This window comes from Chinchilla lanigera, unplaced genomic scaffold (genome assembly GCF_000276665.1).
Source record: "Chinchilla lanigera isolate Chin_1 unplaced genomic scaffold, ChiLan1.0 scaffold00012, whole genome shotgun sequence".
In the NCBI taxonomy this organism is placed as follows: Eukaryota; Metazoa; Chordata; class Mammalia; order Rodentia; family Chinchillidae; genus Chinchilla; species Chinchilla lanigera.
The window spans coordinates 2,310,325-2,332,951 of NW_004955413.1; the positions used below are offsets into that span (position 1 = coordinate 2,310,325).

At 35.5% G+C, this 22,627-nt stretch overlaps 1 protein-coding gene and 1 pseudogene across 2 annotated transcripts in view; one reads left to right on the forward strand and one right to left on the reverse strand.

Annotated features, from left to right (window-relative positions):
- LOC102003328 (chromosome unknown open reading frame, human C12orf4) overlaps positions 1 to 22,627 on the reverse strand; it is a 36,795-nt gene that overhangs the window by 11,811 nt on the left and 2,357 nt on the right. For both annotated transcript variants that reach the window (XM_005378731.2, XM_013511553.1), the window contains exons 3-10: positions 21,268 to 21,413; positions 17,991 to 18,172; positions 12,411 to 12,510; positions 12,189 to 12,310; positions 6,264 to 6,370; positions 5,727 to 5,924; positions 4,996 to 5,124; positions 1,541 to 1,609 (exon numbers count right to left, since the gene is read on the reverse strand). In XM_005378731.2, coding sequence (XP_005378788.1) covers positions 1,541 to 1,609; positions 4,996 to 5,124; positions 5,727 to 5,924; positions 6,264 to 6,370; positions 12,189 to 12,310; positions 12,411 to 12,510; positions 17,991 to 18,172; positions 21,268 to 21,413 — 1,053 coding nt within the window. The remainder of the gene's footprint in view (positions 1 to 1,540; positions 1,610 to 4,995; positions 5,125 to 5,726; positions 5,925 to 6,263; positions 6,371 to 12,188; positions 12,311 to 12,410; positions 12,511 to 17,990; positions 18,173 to 21,267; positions 21,414 to 22,627) is intronic.
- On the forward strand, positions 9,007 to 9,631 carry LOC102003008 (annotated as a pseudogene).

Sequence of the window (22,627 nt, forward strand, 5' to 3'; positions counted from 1 at the left end):
AATTAGAGCATGAGAAAGTAAACTACCATTGACTTAAAAGTATAAAAATAAAACGTTTTCTTTACAATTTAAAAAAATTTGTGATTTATATCTTTTTAAAATCTACAAATATGTTCATTATGTAGGCATTCTTTAACTAAATGGAACTTCAGATGCTATTAGGATATCTAACTAAATAGTTTAATATTCCTTTTCTAACTCAGATTTGGAACATTCTCCTGACTTGGCAGTACAAATGATACTAAATAATAGACTTTTTTCAAAAAAGAACAAAGAAGGAAATATAGTAGTAAAGAATTAAATTTAAAAAACTATACATTGCTATATTCAAAGTAGTAACAAAATTGACACATTTATAAGAAAGCCACAAAATATAGATGATCTAAATTGTGGATGTATGAAGAATATGATAAATCCTTCACTGAAAGTATTTTTAGGTGGAGAGGAGAACAGCTTCCTGTTCCACAAGGTGGAGGCAACAGCACGTGATGATTCTAACATTATCCCCCAAGGTAGGCTATCTGAATATGGGAGAATATTTGGAGGCTGATAACTGCAAACTGACTAACTGGGCCCAATTCGATGAATACCAAAAATGGGTAGGATATCTGCTAAAGCAAACATAATGTGACTTAAGTATCAAATACCTGAAGAAGGAAATGTGAACAAGCACTTAAAGGAGGACAAAGAACTCTCAAGAGATGGTTATTTATGACACTAAAGTTGACTACTTAGTTTAAAAGACAACACTCATAAGTTACTAAAAGGGGCCTTGCTTGTTATGCTCTATCACACAATTGCTACTAGGGGTCATTAGAATAAATTCAATCAAAATGAAATTGAAAGACTGAATTCTACTTCTTAAACAATATATCCTACAGTGATAACGGAAATGGAAGAAATGAAAAGCAGGAAAATGTAAGAGGGAATGCAAACAACAATCTAAGTCAGATGATCCATGTTCTTTCTACAGCCTCAGCTATTCACATCTCTATGTACTATTGCTTATATTTCAGAGTAAAAATGATCCCTTAATTTATTTTTTATGAAACTAAGAAATAACATGTGAGGAAATCTGAAATAGCCAAAACCATAAATAACCACAAGTAACCATAAAACTTGCAACTTCTTGAGCAATTTTTCATGTATGGATCTAGAAGGCATGTAAGGGTTCACACATGAAAAATTACTCAAGAAGTTATTATTGTAGGATATGTTGTTATTGTAGGATATGTTACTATTGTACTATTGTATGTTGTTTAAGAACTGTATAAAAATACTAACATTGCTAAAAAACCCATGAAAGCATATATACAAAATGTTTCAAAATGATATACTGGCAAACATTTCATGATGTATAGCATAAGAACTTATGTTTCAAAGTATAAGAAAACAGTAACCGAGGGGCTGGGGATTTAGCTCAGCGGCAAAAGCGCCTGCCTGGCATGCGCAAGGTCGTGAGTTCGATTCCCGGTACCGGAGAAAACCCAAAAAAAAAAAAACAAACGAAAACAGTAACCTAAAACAAAATTGTACTTACCAGGTAAAATGTTTAAATAGTTTCTCTCTGCAGTCTTCTCATCACTTACTGCATTTTGGTTCCCAGAATCTATTCATAAGATAATGCATCATGAAAGAACATGACAACGTGAAAACACATCACCACCACAATTTTCGAAACAAGCAAAAATTTACCAAGAGCCTCTATATGCCAGGCATCCAGCTACATGCTTTATATATACAGTCTCCTTTCATTCCCACAAAACTCCTTTAGCCAAAGCCTTATGAGTAAGTACCATTATTATCTTGTTTTTTTGTTTGTTTCTTGGTGTTGAGGATTGAACTCAAGGTCTTATGAATGCTAAGCATGTATTCTATCACTGAACCCAGCCCAATATTCACTTTATATATAAGCAAAGAGGCTTAAACAAGTAAATTAACCAGGGATGCATAGATAAGACATGAAACCAGGTCTTGAACCACATACTCAGATTCTTAATCCCATGGTCTTAACCACATTCGACTTGCCAATACACTAGTTTTCAGCTGGGAAGCTCAGGGTACTAATTTAACTACACATAAAATGACTAGATAGCTGTGGTGTGGCCACCTTTATTTTTAGCATCTGAGTCAATGCTGTTGATATATTTGTTCAGGACTACAAATAAATGGCAAGTAGCATCAGGAATCACTTAATATTCTCCTTGTTCCTGAAATTCATTTTTTACCTGACTCTATATGTATTTAATTTCAAATAGGTATGTGAGGCTTGCTCTGTTTCAAACAGAATTTCTTCAGATATTCAACAGTTTTTTTTCTTTTTGGATGGCATGATTTTTAGAAAGATAAATGTTGGTAAACTAAGAAATATTAGTATTGAATATACAATAAGAAGGCCAAACACATTATTTTATATACATATATATCTATATTTTATAGAAGATACATGTGAATTTTATAAGAATTCTGGCAAGTCACACATGTAAAATGAACATTAGGTTTTCAAAGTAGCTACCTTTAAGAAGCTGTATTCTTATTCCAATTCAATTAAATATATGTGAGAATCCATTTTGCAATTACCTTTTGAATTAGAAAACTCCAAATGAATAAACTATACATAATAAAAAAGTATGATTTAATGACCTAAATAAAAATAACTTTATTTTTATCTAATGACTACTTTGATGAATTGATTTATATCACAGTATCCTGTAAACACATATTTTATAATTGAAGAGACAGAAAAACACAGAGAGAAGCCTCTATTGCTGGAATCTTTATTTAATATTTGTGTCTAATATAGAGCCAGATAATTGATAGGCTTTGAATAAATCTCTGATCACAGCACAGACTACAAAAAAACCAAGACATAAAGATCCCAACTTTGCTCATATGGGGTATGAACAAAGAGAATTCCTATTAAGGAAGCAGAAGTGTTTCTATCCATAATCCATTCCCTTCTCCATATTTTAATGGGTAATACCGCATTTAGTAATACTAAAAAGATGGCTAAGCTGAGCATGGTGGCACACACCTATAATCCCAGCACTCGGGAGGCTGAGGCAGCAGAATCATTGTTTTAGACAAGCCTTGACTACAAAGTGAGCTCAAGACCAACCTGAACTGCACTGCAAGACCCTGTCTCAAAAAGACCAAAAAAAAAAAAAAAAAAAAGACTATTCTATTTTATTTTTTTAAGTGTGCACAAAAGCAGGTTTTGAACTTTTATCATGGACTGTAGAAATGTACTAGTATAACCACAGGAAGAAAACAATAGGATATTTTAGAAAAAACAGGTGCTGGGTAACAGGACGTGAATGTGCAGAACAAATAATAGGCATGCACTAAAATGAAAGAATTGGAAAAAGTAGTTTCATAGAGCTCTTCTATAACATGCAGATTCATTTAGGAAAGTTTTCTTTTATAAACTAGCTTGCTTTACTGACTCATAAAACCACAAAGTAGTTGCCTGAACAAGAACAAAATACCATGATACACATGCACTGCCTTAACTGTATGTGGTTTAAAAACTTCCTGTCTTTTACAGCATACTTTGTATCTCACATGAATATACTTAAGAGTTTTCCACTTTCTCCTCCACCTACTATGACCTCAATCTTTGTGCTTTTAATCACTAAAACTAATACTATTAACATTAAAATGTTTATGAACACATCATTGCTAGTTGGTATGAGACAGAGGACGAAGATGTCTGAAGACTAAGATGGTATACTGAAATTTTCTCAAAGGTCCTTCGTTAGGATATACTGATGTACTGATTTCCTAATACTCTGGGCTCTGACACATACAATGCATACTGCCATAGCAAAGCCCCAATTACCTTTAGAGGAAATATAATCTGGTAGAGCTGCTACAGAAGTAGTTGCTAACACTATCAAAATTATGAACGTATGTGCTCTTTAACTTAGGGGTTCTTGAGGAATTTATTCTACATATATGCTTACTGCTCACACATGCACCCCTTGGATAAGGGGGGATTAGTGCACTGCATGATCTCACATGTAAAATCTAAACTAGTTGCACTCACAGAAACAGGAGGATGATGGCTAACTAGGGCTGTCAGAAGCAAGAGATGAGGTGCTAGTCAGGTACAAAGTTTCAATTATGCCAGTGGAATAATTTTTGGATATCTAATGTACAACAATATGCCTTCATATATATTAAATTTGTGAAGAGGACAAGTGCTCTCACCACAAAAAAATAAATGGTAACCACCTAGGGTGACAGATATGATTAACTTGTGGGGATTCTTTTATAATGTACATTGAATCATGAAATTGTACACATTAAATGCATATAATCTTTAATTGTCAAATACACCTCAAACATTTTTTTAATTTTTAGTAAACTTCCAAAGTAGTTGGAAAGGATTTTACAGTGCAAATAAATATAGAAAAAGCAGGCGTTTAAGGACATAGTAATTTTTTAAAAGAACAACCCAAAACAAGTAATTAACTTTATGCTACTTAAGTCAAAGATGGAACATATAAAAAGTATATATCTCATGCTTCCTTTTACCCCATGATTTCAATGCATTCTGTAGTAATAATTATGTCATTCTAGAGATATACTACAGAAATTTATATTATTTTTATTTTAGGTGCTGAGGATTGAACCCAGGGCCTAGCATCGCTCTGTCACTGAGTTACAACCCAGCCTATGTAATGAAATTTAAAAATGCTTTTCACAGGGCTAGAGATGTGACTCGAGGTGGAGTCCTTGCCTAGTATGTATGAGTCTCTGGGTTGGATCACCAGAAACAACAATAAAAAAAAAAAAAGGAAAAAAAATGGTTGTTTTAAGGATCCTGAAAAAAATCATCCAGAAAAGAAAACTAAGAACAGAATTTAACCTTCTGAAGATCTTAAATTCAGTTCTTAATTTCCTTTTCCAAGTTGCACCAATGCAATCTTCTGTACGACTGCAATGACCACTCACACACTATTCGAGTGACCAGAGCCAGAACACACTGACCTTGCGCTTCTTTCAACTTGCTGCCCCGCTGGGTTCTAGCGTACAGCGCCACCTGCTGAACGACTTCCAGCTGCTCTTCAATTCGGGGGAAATGGAAGTCAGTGCACTCTTGGCAAACTGTGGCAAAATCTAAGGGACCCAAAACATGGACAAACTTCTAAATGTGAACTACCAAATATTTAGCATCTGTTTACAGACCACAAGATCAAGGAGAAACACAAAGCAAACCTCACAAGGATGATTTCTTACAATTTTCAATAATCACTTTAAGTTACAGTACAATAAATTTGTATTTGTTGGAAATTTTTATTTTTCAATTACTCAAAAGCGTTAACAAGGATATTTTAATGTAATTCCAAGTCTTCTCTAAATCATAGATGATATAATCATAATGTACTCCCCCAAATGCTGCAAAATATAAGAAGTTTCTTACAGTTAGGAGGGGAAATTAATTTCATTCAAGCTTCTTTCAAAAGGAGCTATACACTTCAATACTTTTCATGTATTAAAAAAATTTTAGAAATAATCATAAAAATTGAGTTGTACTAAGAGGGAAGGAATGTTAAAATATGCAACAAACCCGAAATAGCTATAGCTGGGTATGTTTACTGGTAGGTCTATCTGAATACTGGGGTGATTAAAAGTAAGTATGGTTTTCCCATAGTTTCTTTCTTTATAAGAATGATACTATAAAGAGAAAGTTAATGAAATAAGTATGTACATCAACCCACCTCTCTTAATACCACTATATGAATTAATTCGATTGTCCACCAGTAAAACCAGGCCACACAGTGATGTGGAATAAAGGGACAGTGCTGTTTGCAGCCGATGGAGTTTCACCCCACTGCGATGATTTCTTTTATGCTTACAGAAGTCCAGCATGTCTGCCCTCAGCAATCTCAAATTATGCATGGTCTTCAATTGAGCTCCTGGTGAAAGAGCCAACAGTTCCAGAAAGAATGTAAATAGCTACAACAATGCAGTATAACCAGATTCGCACCTCTATAGCAACAGTCCAGATAAATCTGTGCTACAAATCATAATGTAAAATAGGCTTTATGGTCTCCCATTTTAAGAACTATTATAATTTAATCTTTTTAAAATAATATAAGCTAAATTAGTAAACATATCCAACCAACTATAAGGGCAATATTTGGAATGAAAAATAACTTGTGTACAACTCTACACACATTTTAGGATTTTTTTATCTTACAGGATCAGTATCAGAAGTTAGAATAAATTATAACTGTAAAACTTGCTATACTTACCTAAGTGAATAGTGAAACTTTCTTCTAACTTTCTCTGTTCCTCATAAATCCTTCCAATTGCGTCTACAGATTCTCTAAACAGACTTGGTTGAACTTTAATCTCCTCACTGAAATTAATAAAATTGATACACCTTTCTCATATACTTGTCAAAAAACATTTCTTAAAGGAAAGCAAACTTCATAATGAAATAGAAAACAAAAGAGCTAAAAGTAGTGCTTAACATATTTCTAAATTTACCCTTAATGCATGATGACAAGCCCACAAACACGAACAGGTTCTAAAAGTCCCACTTGTTCTTTTATTTCCTCACACCAAGTACAGCAGGTTATTTTTTTCAATCATTATAATATCAATTAACATGTTATCATTTAAAATTTCACAGCGGTCTGAGAATGAGAAAATGAATTGACTTATTACTTAAAATTGCATTATGTATATTTAAAAGTATGTAGTACATCCTATATCAGGGTTAGCTCTAGGTAAAATCAGGAAACAGATTAAGTGATAGCAATAAAGATTAATAAGCCAAATAAAAGCAAAAAGATGAAGTTTGTTTTAATGTATATATCCTCTATTTTCTACCATTTCTCATTTTTTTTAACCTCCAAAATTCTCTTCGCACTAAGTGATCTCTCCTTATTCTGCTCTTTATATTTCCTGAAAAGGTTTCCAAAGTAGAACTGTAATTGTACAACTATTCAATTCAACTTTCAGAATATGCTGAAGACGGTAAAAGTCTGTAAGTCACCTACTCTACTGACTAAATTTTGGGGCTTAATTCAAAGTGACTCATTTATCTCACTGATTTCATTAGTAAATATGGGAAATTTAAACTGAAAATAAATATATATTAATATCCCCACTTTAGGATATAGAAAGCTACAAGAGAATGTTATTCCCACTTTGACAATGGGGAAAAGCCAGAAAATTTACATAGTCATAACTTTTCTGGATATCTGAAGAAAAAAGGCAATGTAGGAAACAGAATTCCAACGTGGGCATGCTGCTCCTGGGACAGCCAGGAAGTATGAACAGTTTCATTTTCGTCACAACATGATTGAAATACGTGTTGTCATACAGGGAGGAAAAAGAATTCTCCTAAAATTTTAATAGATTTCTGAAGGCTAACATGGACTGTCACGCCAGCTTAGAAAGCACAGGTTCCTGCACTTGCAAACTCTATCCCATGAGCTCCCGCCAAGTGCTTCCAAGAGAAAACCAGGGATAGAGACACCGGCAGAGATGCTAAGAATGGCCTACACCTCAGACATACAGAGTCTGCCAAAGACAGAAGGTGGACAGAGATGACAGAACTGGACAGCAGGTGGACAAAGGCAACTTTCCTTATCCCCCACAAGCCTTGCACTGAGTAACATAAACAGCAATAATCTAATGCCAGGAGAGAAAGCAACAGCATGGAGAGGGGATCCACTCTGTAGAACAGATACACAGACTGCTGAAGTTTGTCTGGAGAAAATCCCTCTAGAATCTCAATGGCCAACCCAGGCATAAAGTAGCACTACACTACTATTGTAGAAATGAAACCTGCTAGGTGACTGAAGGTACTAACTGGTACAAAAACAAAACTCTGCTCAACCACACCACCTTCACATTTATTGCCTGTTCACTTCTGCATATAATTACCATTTACTTTAGTTTCTTCTAATATTTACAATATCTAGCCTTCAGACGAAAAGAAGAGGAGCAAAGGAGGAGAAAGAAGAGGGTGGGGGGAGGAAAGACATCCTGAAAAGCAAAAAGGAAAAAAAAAAATTGTTAAGAGATAAAGCAATTAACAGAAACAAATTTAAAGATGACCCATATACTGAGTCTAAAAGAAAGAGACTTTCAAATAACTACGACTAGTATGTTAAAAGATCTAATGGAGATGGTAGACAAGATATAAGGACATACAGGAAATTTCAATGAAGAGAAAACAAATGGAAATACTAGACAAAAAAAACCATGGTATCAGATTGATTGATGATTACTGATCACCATTACCCTGATACCAAAACCAAATGAAGATTTTCTAACAAAAACTAGAGACCAACATATATATATGTGAAAAAAATATACATATGAAATAATACACCATGACATACATGTAAAACCTAACACTATGAAACTTCTAGAAGAAAACATGGAAGTCTTTGTGATCATGAATTAAGCAAAGATGTCTTAGATAAGACACAAACTATTTAAAAATTGAAGAACTGGTATAAGCATAGGGTTCTTAGGGTCCTGAGACTGCTGCATGACACTGCCATGGGGGATACATGTCACTAGACATTCATCTAAACCTACAGAATATGCAACTGCAAGAGTGACCCCAAATGACCCCTTGGTTGAGCATAATGTGTTCTCCCCACAACCCTTCTGTTTTTTGAGACATATTTCACTATGTAGTTCAGGCTGGTCTTGAACTCACTCTGCAGCCCAGAATGGTCTTGAGCTGGAGGTGATCCTCCCGCCTCAGCCTCCTGCATGCTGGGACTACAGGTATAAGGCAGCACATCTGGCTTGCAATGTAGGTTCTCAGTTGTAATGTACCTCTCTACTACATATATGTGGGCCAGAGGTAAATCTCTGTACCTTCTTAATTTTGTGAACCAGAAAGTAACTTGAAAAAACAAGTCTTAGTTTTAAAATCTATTGAGTTGCAACTAATTAAAATGAAAAACTTTGCTCTCTGAAATACAGTATTAAGAGAATGAAAAGACAAGCCAAAGACCAGGAAGACAATATTTAAAGAATATGTTTGATGGCGCTTGCAGAGGAGACCCTGCGTGGGTTCCCTAGATGGAAACTGATTACTTGAAAAGGTGCTTTGGAAATAGACTGTCCCAGGTACTGGCAAAAGTGGCAAAGGTTCAGCCCAGTGACCCAGTAGAATACCTGGTTCACCGACTTTATCACTACAGAAAAATTGCGGCAGGCAAAGAAAAGAATAGGCAAGAGAAGATCCAGCTGCAAGAGGAATATCACTGTAGCCTAAAGGAAAAGGAAATGATGGAAATGCTGAAACAATAAGAGTATCAAATCCAACAGCAATGTGCAGAGTGTCACAAGGAACAGATTTCCATAGAGAAGGCCATATTCATACAGGAGGACACAGACCTTTTTGAGAAGGAGGCCTTGGAGCAAGAATCCTTGCCAGGTACTTCTGATATGATTACAGCACTGCCTCAGTAGAGCACTATTGCAGAGTCAGCTGGCCAGACTTGAGCAGAGTGTTGACATTCCACAAGAAATAAACTTTGAGGAGGTGTGTGTTTCCTCTTGAAGCTGTTCATGAAATGTCTCTTCACTCCAAATCCCCTCCTTAGAGGATCAGAATGGAGAGAATGCAAAGGACCATTCTCTTAACCCTGTAAGCCAAGAAAATGACCAGCAAGGTGAACTCTTGCCTAAACCAAGACTTGAGGGACTATGAAAGGTGTCTGAAGGTTCTCTCCAACCTAAGGACTGGTCTGCTAGCCAGGAAACCCCTAATCAAGAGAAAATCTGCACCACTTACAGGATAAAATCAGCTCACAATAAGGATCAAATCAAGTGACAAAACTGATGAGACCTGTTTTTTCCTATTGTTTCATTATTTTGTTTTTTAGATTACACAGTAAAATACTTCCTTGAGTTCATGTCTTAACTTAGCTGCTTTTTGTAATCAGGCCTCTTGGGATATCTGCACATGTCCTGGAGACTTCCTGTGTCACTAATAGTAGGTGTTTTTTTCATTGTATACCACTATTTTTATGTTTTTACTGTGATAAAACATACATAACATAAAATGTACTTTCTACCAAAGAAATAGGTTTGATGATAGACTTGTATCCATAATATATACCATATGCACACAACTCAATAACAAACACAAAGGAGAGACATAGACAGAAAATTAGCACATGAAAAAATATTTAGCATTATTAGTCATCGAGGAAATGCTAAGGAAAATGAGAATGAGCAGTTATTACAAAACCTGCTAGAGTGGCTAAACAGCAGCGCTAAGTGTGGTGCAGCTGCGACTCATGCTCCAGTGGTGGGAATGCAAGTTGTACAGCACTCTGGAAAACTGCGTGGCAGTTTTTTATGAAATTAAACATATACCTATCACATGGCCTGGTACTATGAATGGTTATAACAGCTTAATTTATAACTGCTCAAATCCTGAAATACCTGAAAAATTCATCACCAAATACATGGGTAAAATAATGAGTACCAGAATATTCCTGAATAATAAAAAGAAAAGCAAAACATTGCACTGATACTTAGAACAGTATGAATGAGTCCCAAAAGTACTATGCCAAATAAAAGATGCAAGCTATTAACTGCAACATACAGCTTGATTCTACTTATATGACCCTCTGGAAACATCAAAGCTATAATGACAGAAATCAGGCAGGTTGACAGGGACTCGGGAGGGGGAAGGGATGGTCTAGAAAGCATAACAGCAAAATACTGATTCTTGATTGTGGTAATGATTTTATGACCAGTTTTATCAACATTCACAAAACTGAACACCTAAAATAGATGAGTTTTACTTTATGTGCTTTATCCTTCCACACACCTCACTTAGCCTATAGAGTTTTGTGGAAAACAGGTTTCCACTCATCAAGTAAACATCTATCAAAAGGGAAGGCAAACTAGCAAAGTCACAGTAAAAATATTTTTTCATAGGATTATTGAGGTCAAAAGCAGAGGCAGCCAGAGGCCTGTATTTACACAGTGGGATTGATGCTATGACTGGCTTTCTGAAACTAAAGCAACTGATGGTAACTTTGTTAGCAAGGAGCTTCTGTAGGAAGAAGCTGTATAGATTTTACTGCATATATTTTAGATTTTGTCTCAATACATATTAATTTATACAGTCTTATGCATAATGTACTGTTATTTTTTTCTCTATTTGAGTCTACTCCTATTTTATTCAGCTATTTCTTGTTATTTTTAAAAGGTTGGTTGGTGAGTAAAGGATCTAGAATAGTTCCTAGAAGACTGCACCCAAGGGTTTGAGGAAAACATTAGACAAGTAAAAGATTATAATAGGTACATAAAAGGTGATTAAGGTATTAGACAAAGAGCTTAACAAAAACCTATCCCTCATCCCATAAATATTTACTTAGCATGTCTCAATGTGCCAGTATCAAGGGCTACATCCTGGGCAAGGAGCTGGGTATACAATGGTTGAAAAACCTAGACATAATTATTTCCTCCAAGGCAAAACTAGTAGGAGAGACTAATATTATATAAATAGATGCATTTAAAAATGTTTATGGTATATACTAGCATATTGTGAAAATTGTTATTACAGTGTTCTTCGTGCATTTTTAGTTGAATATACTTTAGGATTTGAAAGTAGGAAATCTCGAACATAAAGATATAGCCAGGAAATAATACAACCCTGCCAAGCTCTAAGGTAATGTGTGAAACACACTGTAGGAATGTGCTACACAAGATAGGAATATGAAAATCCTCCATATTATTTCTATCCATGCATCTATTACTACAGATCTCAATTTGTACAGTATTATTTTATTTACAGGTCAAACCTTTTTTTAATATTAGCTCCACAGTTTTTGTTTTTCTGCTTAGAGTGTCTGGCATTCAACCAATTGCAGTGAACAAAAACTAAGGAAAACAAAGGAGAGTGTGGTATTTAAGAGTATGCACCTTAAAAGATTTCTACAGCTGAAGTCCTAGGGGGTTAAAATCACTATTTTAAACCAACGAATCACAACTCCCCACCCCTAAAACAATACACATGTAGTCTACAATACAAAATGTACTGAAAGGAACATAAAATTACCTTGAATATTCACTTGTACCTTAAAAATAAATACAGTAAGCCTAAAAATTCCCAATAAATATAAACTATTCCTAATAATGGAATGGAATTTTAAATGAATAAGAAGAATAATGTTCAATACCTCAGGGAGCTGTTGTTGGGATTTTTCAAGTCTTGATGAAGTTTTATCACCCATTCTTGATATTCTTGCTTTTGGATGGCTGTTGATTGTTTTAATTCGTTTGACCATTTATTCTCTAAATCCTGAAAGACACAGTGGGCCAACTGTTTAGTTTTTCTTTCAAAAATTAGTAAGTAAAAGAAAATGTAACTGTATATGTAAAAATCACCGTATTTCACTTACTTGCTGAGATTCAAAATGCTGAGCAGCCAGTGAATTTACATCTTGGTCTGTGAGTGATTTTCCCAATTCCTGCATCACCTTTTCCATTTCAACACCTTGTCTAAAACATACATTCATCAGACCTATTCATCACACTTCCAATATACCAAGCAATCTGATTCAGTGAGCAATCAGATTAACTGAACCAAAGTGAAAATAAAATGTCTGCTTTACAGCCATATATCCAGGAATGCTAACAACAATACTGGAGAACACGTGAATCCTTGAAATGGGAATGTGGGAATCACAGTAATATCATCTAATATTCACATCATTTGTGCAACTGAACTGTAATATAAATTTACTGCTTAAACCCATGTGACCTTTAAGTTACCTCAGCTAATATTTAATAGCTGAGCTAATATTTAATACTTAGCTAATATTTAATATTTCCAGGCACCTTCTCATCTACAAATTTTCTAAAAAGTTTTCTGCAAGTCCACCTTACAGAGATTTTCTATTTGTCTAAATTTGTCATATATTTGTACAAGAATGGAAGGGATCTCAACCTCTGAAAGTTACTAAATTACATGCACAAGCTGCCAATTAGGTTCTAAGAGCCACACTGCTCAGTCACAAAATTCCCATTAGAGAACACATGGTCTGGAGATACAGTGTAGCCTTTCCCTTCTCATTTGTCCAAATATAAAGTAAGAATGGGAGAAACTAACGGGCAGTGTCAGACAACATTTACTTGTGGGAGGACAGTGGTAGTGACAAAGGCATGAGGAAGATTTCTGCAGGGCTGGAGACACCTTGCTTCTTATGTGGGTGATGATGAGGAGGGTGTATTTACTTTATGAAAATTTATTGAGCTGTAGTTTGTTGCTTTTTCTGTGCTATAGTCTCTGCCCTTTTTATCTGAGACAGGGCCTTGCTATACCGAGGGTGGCTTTCAACTAGCAATTCTCCTGCCTCAGCCTCTCAAGTAGCTGGGATTATAAGCATGCATCACTGTGTCCAGCTGTATGTATAGTTTAATAAACATGGTCATTTAAAAACCCAAATTAAGAATTAGTTAGATATTAAAAGATTCTAATACAAATGCGTGCAAAAAGTTTGTTCTAAAACACATTTCAAATATGCCAAAACAGAACAAAATACAGATATAAACCAAGTTTTACTGTCATTCTTAATTTAAGGAAATTGCTCTTTAAAATTAATGTATACTTAGTTCCAATGATTAGGATACCATATATATATGTGATGAATGAAACTTGTTCATTCAGTTTAGAAGTCCTCCTTTCCTTCCATCCACTCATCCTTCAATCATTCCTTCCTTTCCCCCACTAGGGATTGTACATAGGGCCTTGTGCACTGACATATCTATATCTTCTGGTATTATATATTCAATATCATTGAATCACCATTTAGTTCTAATGCAAGTGACCCTATTAACATTTTAATAACTACTATAGGTCAGATGAAGATTACACTTGCAAGTAAGACTTTTATGTAGAAACAGAAATAACTTAAATATTTATAAATGTAAACTTAGATATAAATTCCATTGATATTTTACATTCCATGTGTTCCTGCTAATGGATAAAGAAGTACCACTGCCATTTTTTAAAGAAATAGCTCAGATCTGGTTTGCTAAAAAAAATTTTCTTGTGGGGGGCAAGGAGACAAAACTCAACAAATAAAATTTTGCAAACACTTAGTTCACCCTTTTATTTCATACTAAATATGTCCAAAATGTAAGTAGCTAAAACTACAGTTAATGATACACGGAGGAACGCCATGTTGCCCCCCCGCCAGGCACCAATGTGACTGTGCTTACTAGCAAGCAGCATGGGCCACAGAGGCGACTTCACTACACTAGCTTTCAGTTTAATTAGTGACTCTGGCCTCTTCATGATAGCAAGCAGGTGGCATTGGGCTAGCATTGCTCTACACCAATGGCCACAGTGGGTCCCAGAGAGGTGGGCTGTGGACCTGTGGGGCGATAACACTCCCAGTGAGGCCTGTGTGACTCCAGAGAAAATTCCTTCCCAAAACTGGCCACAAAGCAAATTACTTGTTAACTACAACCTGAATCTGGCTGTTCTGTCCCTTTTGCAAGAATGCTTTATTCCCTCTTGTACAAGCCTTGTCTACCTAACCACTTTTTTTTAGGACATCCAACTGCAATCTCCTCACCATTTTCCTCAGTGTGAATGTGATCATTAAATACCACGGTTCTGGCTACCTTGTGGCCTTTTGTTCCCCACGAACACCCAGTTATTGCATTGCTATTTTGTCTCTTGCTCTTTCTTTCTGCTGTGTGCCAGAATACATAACACCATAGGACACTGGGGACTCACTGCAGGGGTCCCCAATAATGATACAATATATATTTTCTATGATTACGGTCAAGGGAAATCTTATGTATTTCAGATGAAATACTAAATATACATTGGACCAGTACATCAGGTGTGACAATTCTGCAACCTGCATATTATCTTACAGGCATCTAAAGAGAAAATATCTCTCTAACTATACTGAGGGTGTGCTACGAAAATATCTTTTAAAGACATAAAATGGCAATGAAATGAAAAGTAAGAAAATGTGTCACTTCTGTTCATGAGCTGGGTAAGTGACTCAAGCACCAACATTCTTGGTGAGCCTCCACACACTCTAGTGAATTTCAATTTATTTTAAGTCATACTGCTCTCCTGTGCAACAAATATTGCATTACTAGCTTTTTATTTATCTAAGCTAATAGTTTGGACATATATAAACTATAAAACTGTCTTTAAAATGCATGCATTGTAATATTATTTATGTATTTAGAAAGAAAAATAAAAGGTAAAGCCACATGTAGAAATTTGGCCAAAGAACATGTCGAACAATAAAAAACAAATTCCTACTAAGTAGAAAAACTATCAAGTAAAAAAGTTAAATAATTAGTAAATCAATTCAGTTTCTGAAAAGGTGAAGAGTCATGTAGAACAGGAATCTATTTTTAAAAAAATTCAGAGTACTGATGGCCAGAGACAGGATTTTCAGGGAGCTATAGCAAGTAGCCAGCAGAGTACACTGCAATTTAGGGTAATGCATCAGTGAAAGTACTAGTAGCAAGTATATAGGGAGCCAAGATGGGAAGTTATCAGCATTTGGCTGCCCCTTGGGATCTGTGGGGTTGGACTCCAGAACCCCCAAGGATACGAAAACATTCACGTCCCTTATACAAAATGGTGCAGTATTTGCATACAACCAATGTACACCCTTATTCTTTAAATCATCTCTATGTTACGTATAATACCTAATACAACGTAAACACTATAAAATAGTTGTTGTATTGTTTAGGGAATGGCAAGATAAAAAAGTCTGTACAACAGGACAGTTTTTTCCCAGAGTATTTTTGAGCTGCAGTTGGTTGAATTCACAGATACAGAGGGCCAACTCTACTCAGATAGATAGAATATAGTTCTGCATTTTCTTTTTGGTACTGGGAATCGAACTCAGGGTCTCATGCCTGCCAAGCAGGCACTGAGCTACTGAGCTACATCCCCAGACCTTAAGGATAGTTCTGAAAATTGGAGATCTAAGGACCAATTTAAAATGAATTGAGAGGGGCTGGGGATTTAGCTCAGCGGCAAAGCGTCTGCCTGGCAAGCGCAAGGTCATGAGTTCGGTTCCCGGTACCGGAGAAAAACCAAAAAAAAAAAAAAATAAAATAAAATGAATTGAGGATTATATTATTTGAAGGTCTAACTAGTAGTAAAAAAAAAAAAATCAGACAAATAATTAGTATTAGGTAATCACATTTTCATATATTTTAAAATACAGTTCTGCATTTTATGTTTAAAATCTATTCACCATTTTATTGGCTAAACAATAAAGAATGAGAAAAAAAATAAATTACTATCTTCCCCAGGGACATAGCAGCTTTAACTATTTACCTAGTGGCAACTACCCATACAGCAAGTATCCCAGGCAGAAAAGAATACATTGTCCCAACAAACTCAAACCTACAAAAAAGACTAATAAATGTCTTAGAGTATCATGCTCTTTTTGACACAGGGATGGCTATACTATTTTATGACATGAGACTAAATGGCCCAGAGGAGAATTGTGAAGAAACCTACAAATATATACAATATAATAAGAATACCATTCTGGTACCCAGAAGACTATTCCTCAGAAGTACCTAATAACTAAATCGAGCTGCTTATGATTTTTGTATATTTTAACTTTTCTTGACTATGATAGACCTCAAAATAAAATATTATTCTCATCTTGCTAGTCTTAATGGTTTTTTAATGGGAAGCTAATAAAAGCAAGGAGCAGAACATAGTTTTAAATTTACTTCTTTGGGTTATTGTATCAATCACACAAAAAAATATGTGATTTAATTCTAGTATACTTTCACAACCAAAGAAATTTTACATCCATAACATTAAAAAAAATCTTAGCAGCCAGTACATCTAAAGATTTAAATAAATATTTTAAAGTAACAACTGTTAATAGATTCTAATACATTAAAATTAATTGTCTATGGGCTTGACGTGGTAGTGCATGCCTATAATCCCAGCACTCAGGAAACTGTGACAGAAAGATTGCCGCTAGTTTGAGGCCAGCCTGGCGCTACATAGTGAGCTTAAAACCAGTTATGTAGCAAGATCCTGTCTCAAAAAGAAAAAAAGGATTATCTAGAAAGAAGACAGTTTATATATGAGGAAGTAGTATGCAGAATTGTGATTAAAAATAAACAATGCTAGGAGCATTTTATTCACTCTGAAAAAATAATGATTCACAAAGCCACAATTTTCATACTGTATTAAGTAATCCATAAAGAATGAATTCAAATCTGATTAAAATTTCTTGAAATATCTAGGTGTGGTGGTACATGCCTGTAATTTCAGCACTTGGGAGGCTGAGGCAAGAGAATTACCATGAGTTCTAGGCCAGCCTGGGCTACATAGCCAGACCTTGTTTTAAAAAAAAATTTTTTTCTTGGAACAATACTACTGTTCTTCCTTTCTAATGTAAATAAGTTTACAAAGTGAACTGAGAGAGACCATGGACTCAGAGCAGGACACGAAAGAGGAGGCTGTGACCAGGATGATAGCAAGGTATAGCGAGTGGTTCATAACTATGGAGTCACATTTCTTTGTTTAAAATTCCAGCTTGCCTTCAGAAAGGTTACTGAGCTTTTTAAAGCCAAAGTCTTCACCTCTGTAAAATGGGAAAAGTAATAGTACTATGATTATTAATACTCTATTAAACAGAAGGGTTAGAGTGAAGATCTAAGGAGACAGGGCTACCTTGGGTTATGTCAGGATCACAGAAAACTGAAGGTCATCTAGTTCTTACTAGATATATACGGCCAGCATAACTTATTCAGGTTAAAAAATAGAGAAGTTCTTTAATGCTATGAGGACTCTCGCAGTTGAAATACCATACTTGAGCTCACAAGAAAATTAATTTCTAATATTACATAATTTATTCTATTTTATCCCTTAATTTTATAAAATATGAAAACAAGTTGTTCTTCAGGCCATCAGATTTGACAATGTAACTCTCAATTATGATAATGCAAAAATATGCAAATACCTTTCTCTTAATTTTTTCAGCTCCACATCTCTTTCACCAATAAGTTCTGAGATACTAACAAAGTAATTATGTTCCAGATTTAGAAGAGTTTCAGAGGCTGGAGAATGGATTAGATCATGGTACACATCTGCAAAATCTTCATCCCAGCTGGGCTCTTCTGGCCTTGCATACTCTAATGTGGTCTATAAGATGATACACAGACATTCTTAAATCAGGACACAGTATCTTTATGTAACATACCACTAAAGAAGTATATATCTTACAATCCCATTTTTGAGTACCTTATAGGGACAGAAAAATCCTCTACTGTACTTACACTACATGTAAATAGCAATGCCTTGGTTCACAAATGTTCCTGTTTGCAAATAATTCGGATTGCAAACAGAAGCGTTTGGCAAAATTTTATGTCTGTTCACAAACTCTGCATTAGGTAACAAACACAACTGTGGCCATCTTCCCCACATAAACACAAACGTAGCCATCTTCCCCAAAATTGTAAAACAAATTAAGTTTGCAAACCCAGGTACCACTATATACATTACATAAGACCAAAGGCAGAGACGAATATGGAGAGATGTAAACCAAATTGTTGCTATTATTTCCTGGGGGTGAGGTGAGGGGACATATCAATGTACTGAAAAAGACAGGAAGTGTGCACAGTAAAAGATAAGTAAATGTATATGATTCCCCCTCACAGAGGGATTATCAACAAAACCTTCACAGTGGCTATTTCAAGACAGTGATGACTGATAACCTGGACTTTCTAATGTACTGCATGATCGCAATAATTTGCATGTTTAATTATATAATTAGTAAAGACTTCTATTTATTAAAAAGACTCTAGAAAGGTTTTATAAGCTATGTATTTAGAACATGAGGTGACCTATGTGCTTACCTGTCAAATGACACACTGACCTTAAAAATCCAATTCACTCATATCTATATTAAACATGTGCAATGTTATTTTGACCTTTTAATATGTTCTTTTAAAAAGTATTACATTTTCTTTTAAAAATATAAACTCTTTAGCATATAAAGTGACAGCTATCACACAGTGATAAAGGGACAGAGTAAATACTGCTAACCTAGAAAAGTAGAACCATGCTGAAGGGTTCTGTTGAGCACACATAGATACAGCCAGGGAGGTACAGTCCCTCAACTCTGTAGACAGACACACTGGGGACAGACAAGCTGCAAAGCGCCTTTTCAATGATTACATGAATGGCAACAGATTTAGATAGTTTTTTCCATTATTGATTTTTGCAAATAGGTATCTATAGAAAAAAGCTATCTAAATAAAGTCTTCCTTTTTCTTATCAATGAAAATAATAAAAACTGGGGTGCAATGATAAATTACTTTAAAACAAATGAATAAGCCACAGAAATGGGGATCTTGAACATGGCCAATCAACAGGTAACCTCTTCCTCTTGTAATTCAAATGCTATAGCAGGCAGGAGGAGTTTCGGGGGACTAGATTAACCTAGAACTAGGGTTTCATTTCTCCCACATCCCTAGGATTTACTCTGAGCACTATACTCTACTTCTGACCTGGCACTGCTTTAAGAATCATAACCATTCCACGTGATTCAACCTTTGCTCAAATCCATTGCAGGTTCAGGCTGAAACCACTGGATGGAGCCAGTGCAAGATCATGAGGATCTCATTAGCCACATGTAACACCAGAAGTCTAGTGACTACTAACCAATCATCTGGCTATAATAACTTGTAGCACTGATTTTAAACTTAGCACAAGCCAATGATCAGATAGAAGCTACCGCCTGAGAAACAAGCACTAAACAGAGGTTTCCTTGATCTAACTCATACCATTCCCTCAAGAGATACAGTACTGGAAAGGGGATTACACATACTCCTTCTTCCTATGCATTCATATGCATTCTTTTTGTTTTTTGTTTTTGCACCGGGAATCCAATTCAGGACTTTGTGCTTGCCAGGCAGGTACTGTGCCACTGAGCTATATCCCTGGCCCTCAAGCATTTTGAAAGTTGCTGAATCTAGTGTCTGCTCACATCAATGAACTGAAACTGATCTTGCCAAAGACAAGATTACTTGAGGGACTTGATGATATTTTTGAGTCTTTCTTTACAACTTACACTCAGTGGCATCTTGGCATTCTGTCATAGCTTAAACGGTGGTGGTGTCTGTTCTTAATTAGTAAAATAATAATGTGTGTGTTATAATTTATGGCATCTTAGACTTATGAAATGGTGTTATTTAAATAAAAATGATGACATTATGTAACTATATGACACTAACTGAGAGGACAAAGGAAACCAAAGCTTAAAAGGAACAACTACGGGTGGTTTATAGTTGCCAATAAAATATAAGACTTTCACTTAAATTAGAAGCAAATACTTTTTAGCATAAATATGGTCCATGTAACATGTGGGACATACTTACACTAAAAATTTATTCATTTATCTGAAATTCCAAACTCACGGGTGCTCTGTAATTATTTGTGGGTGTTATGCGAAGGGATCAAACCCAGAGCCTCTACCACTGAACTATATATCCCGCCCCTTCTCTTTTCCTCTTTCTTTTTCGTTTTTTGAGACAGGGTCGCATATGTAGTTCAGGCTGGTCAGGACTCTAGGTGATCCTTCTATTTCAGCCTCCCAGATGCTGGGATTATAGGCATCTACCACACCTAACTCTTTATTTTTTATTTTTTTAAAATAGCATCTTGCTATGTAGTCCAGGCTGGCATCAACATTAAGATCTTCCTGCCTCAGCCTCTGGAGTGCTAGGCTTACAGGTTTACACCATCACAACTGGCACTGTCCTGTAGTTTTAATTACTAAATCTGAGAGCCCATGCTGGTTAGGTACATTTTAGGAGCTTCTTGTTTTGCAAAGGTATTTCATAAAATATATTTTGTCTTTTGTGTATAGGTGTGTAGTACTGTACTGAACCCAGGATCTTCACACTAAGCTACAATCACCAGACTTTTAAATTTTTTTTTTAAATTTTGAAACAGGGTCTTGCTAAGTTGCCTAGGGTGGGCTCAAACTTACAACCCATCTGCCTCAGCCTCCCACAGTGCTGGGATTACAAGTGTGTGCCATCACATCTGACCATATTTAGTTTATATGCACATATAGCTATAGGAAAGAAGCAAAGAAGTAGCAACATATATTGTGCATTACTGGTATGTAGAGAATAAAGGATTCTATGAGCTGTTTCAACATTTAGCAATTTAAAACTCCTCATCCACATTAAGAATATACTTGAGGCATACAATCTGATCTACTTTCTTACCTCGGCATAGGCTTTGGCCCATGTACTTGCCAGTTGATGTAAATCTACTTCACCTGATTTCACAGCTTCCAAGGCTGCTTCAGCATCTTCATCATAATCTCGGAGGGATTCTTCTTCTATAAATTGGCTCAGAGCTTCTTTTAAGTCTGTAAGAGGGACAGTGAATACCATCATTAGCAAAATGTAGATGTAAAAAGGGGATATTTTACCTGACTCAGGCATGCCAATGTGAATCTAATACCCTTAAGAGAATTGTGAATTAAAGTAAAATCAGCTTAGGACATTTAGCTAATTGCACAATAATTTTTTTTTAGTACATGCTATCACATAAAGATCAAAATTCTCAGCTGTGACATAGAGACCTATAGATTTAAGAGTCTGAAGGCTATTTTTCACAAGGGAAAAACTTTAAAGTTTCTAATCATATCTTTTAAATTTGAAAGAAAAATGGATGATATGGCAATTGATTTAATTTAGAGAATCTGTGATTCCAGTTTTAGCTACTATTCAGAGATTGGCACAGTGGAGGGTGTGCCAGGTGAGGAGTCAGGACACCTACAGTAGCCTCTGGCCTGGCTGCCACTGTTTGTGACTTTAGACCAGTAGTTCACAATTTCTGGTGCACATCAGTTCCTTGGACACCTGACGAAAGGAATGCTGCAGCACCACCATAGGATGCCTAACTTGCAGGAATAAGTGGGGAGCAGATGCCTCATCTCTAACAAGCCACAGCTGATACCCTGTGCGCTAGTGAAGGACCACATTTTGGAGCATTGCCACCTTAGGCAAATAACTGACCTCTTCATGTCAGGTTTCCTTGTGAATATGATGAGACTGTGCTAGGAAATTCCTGTGTTCACAGGTAATTCCAACCTTCCATGATCAACATTTTCTTGGTTAAAATTTTTTCGCAGTCTTTGAGATGGAATATAGGCCTTTTAGAATGGCTTAATACAAATCACTATGGAACTAATTTAGGTAGGTAAAGATTGTTGAGAGATTAGTATTCCTACCTCAACACTGAACATTGGATCATTAAAAGGGCCATCAATTCAGCAATATAATTCTATAATACTATAGTTAGTGACACCTGAAAAGTCTTTATAAATCCACCTTACTTGGTTCAGAGGTTAAGAGCTCTCTTTTAGATTTCAACTAATTTTTCACTATATATTTTAATTTTTATACTAAGTTGCTTATAAACAAATACAAGGGTTATAGGAAAATACTTAATAAAACAATATTCTGGGGAAACCTTTTTACTCTTAGGAGTGGTTATGTTTTATTTATTTTATGTTTCCAACGTCTTTCAGGTTTTATGCTTTGCAACATAAAACTTTTAATGACAGAGCTCATATGA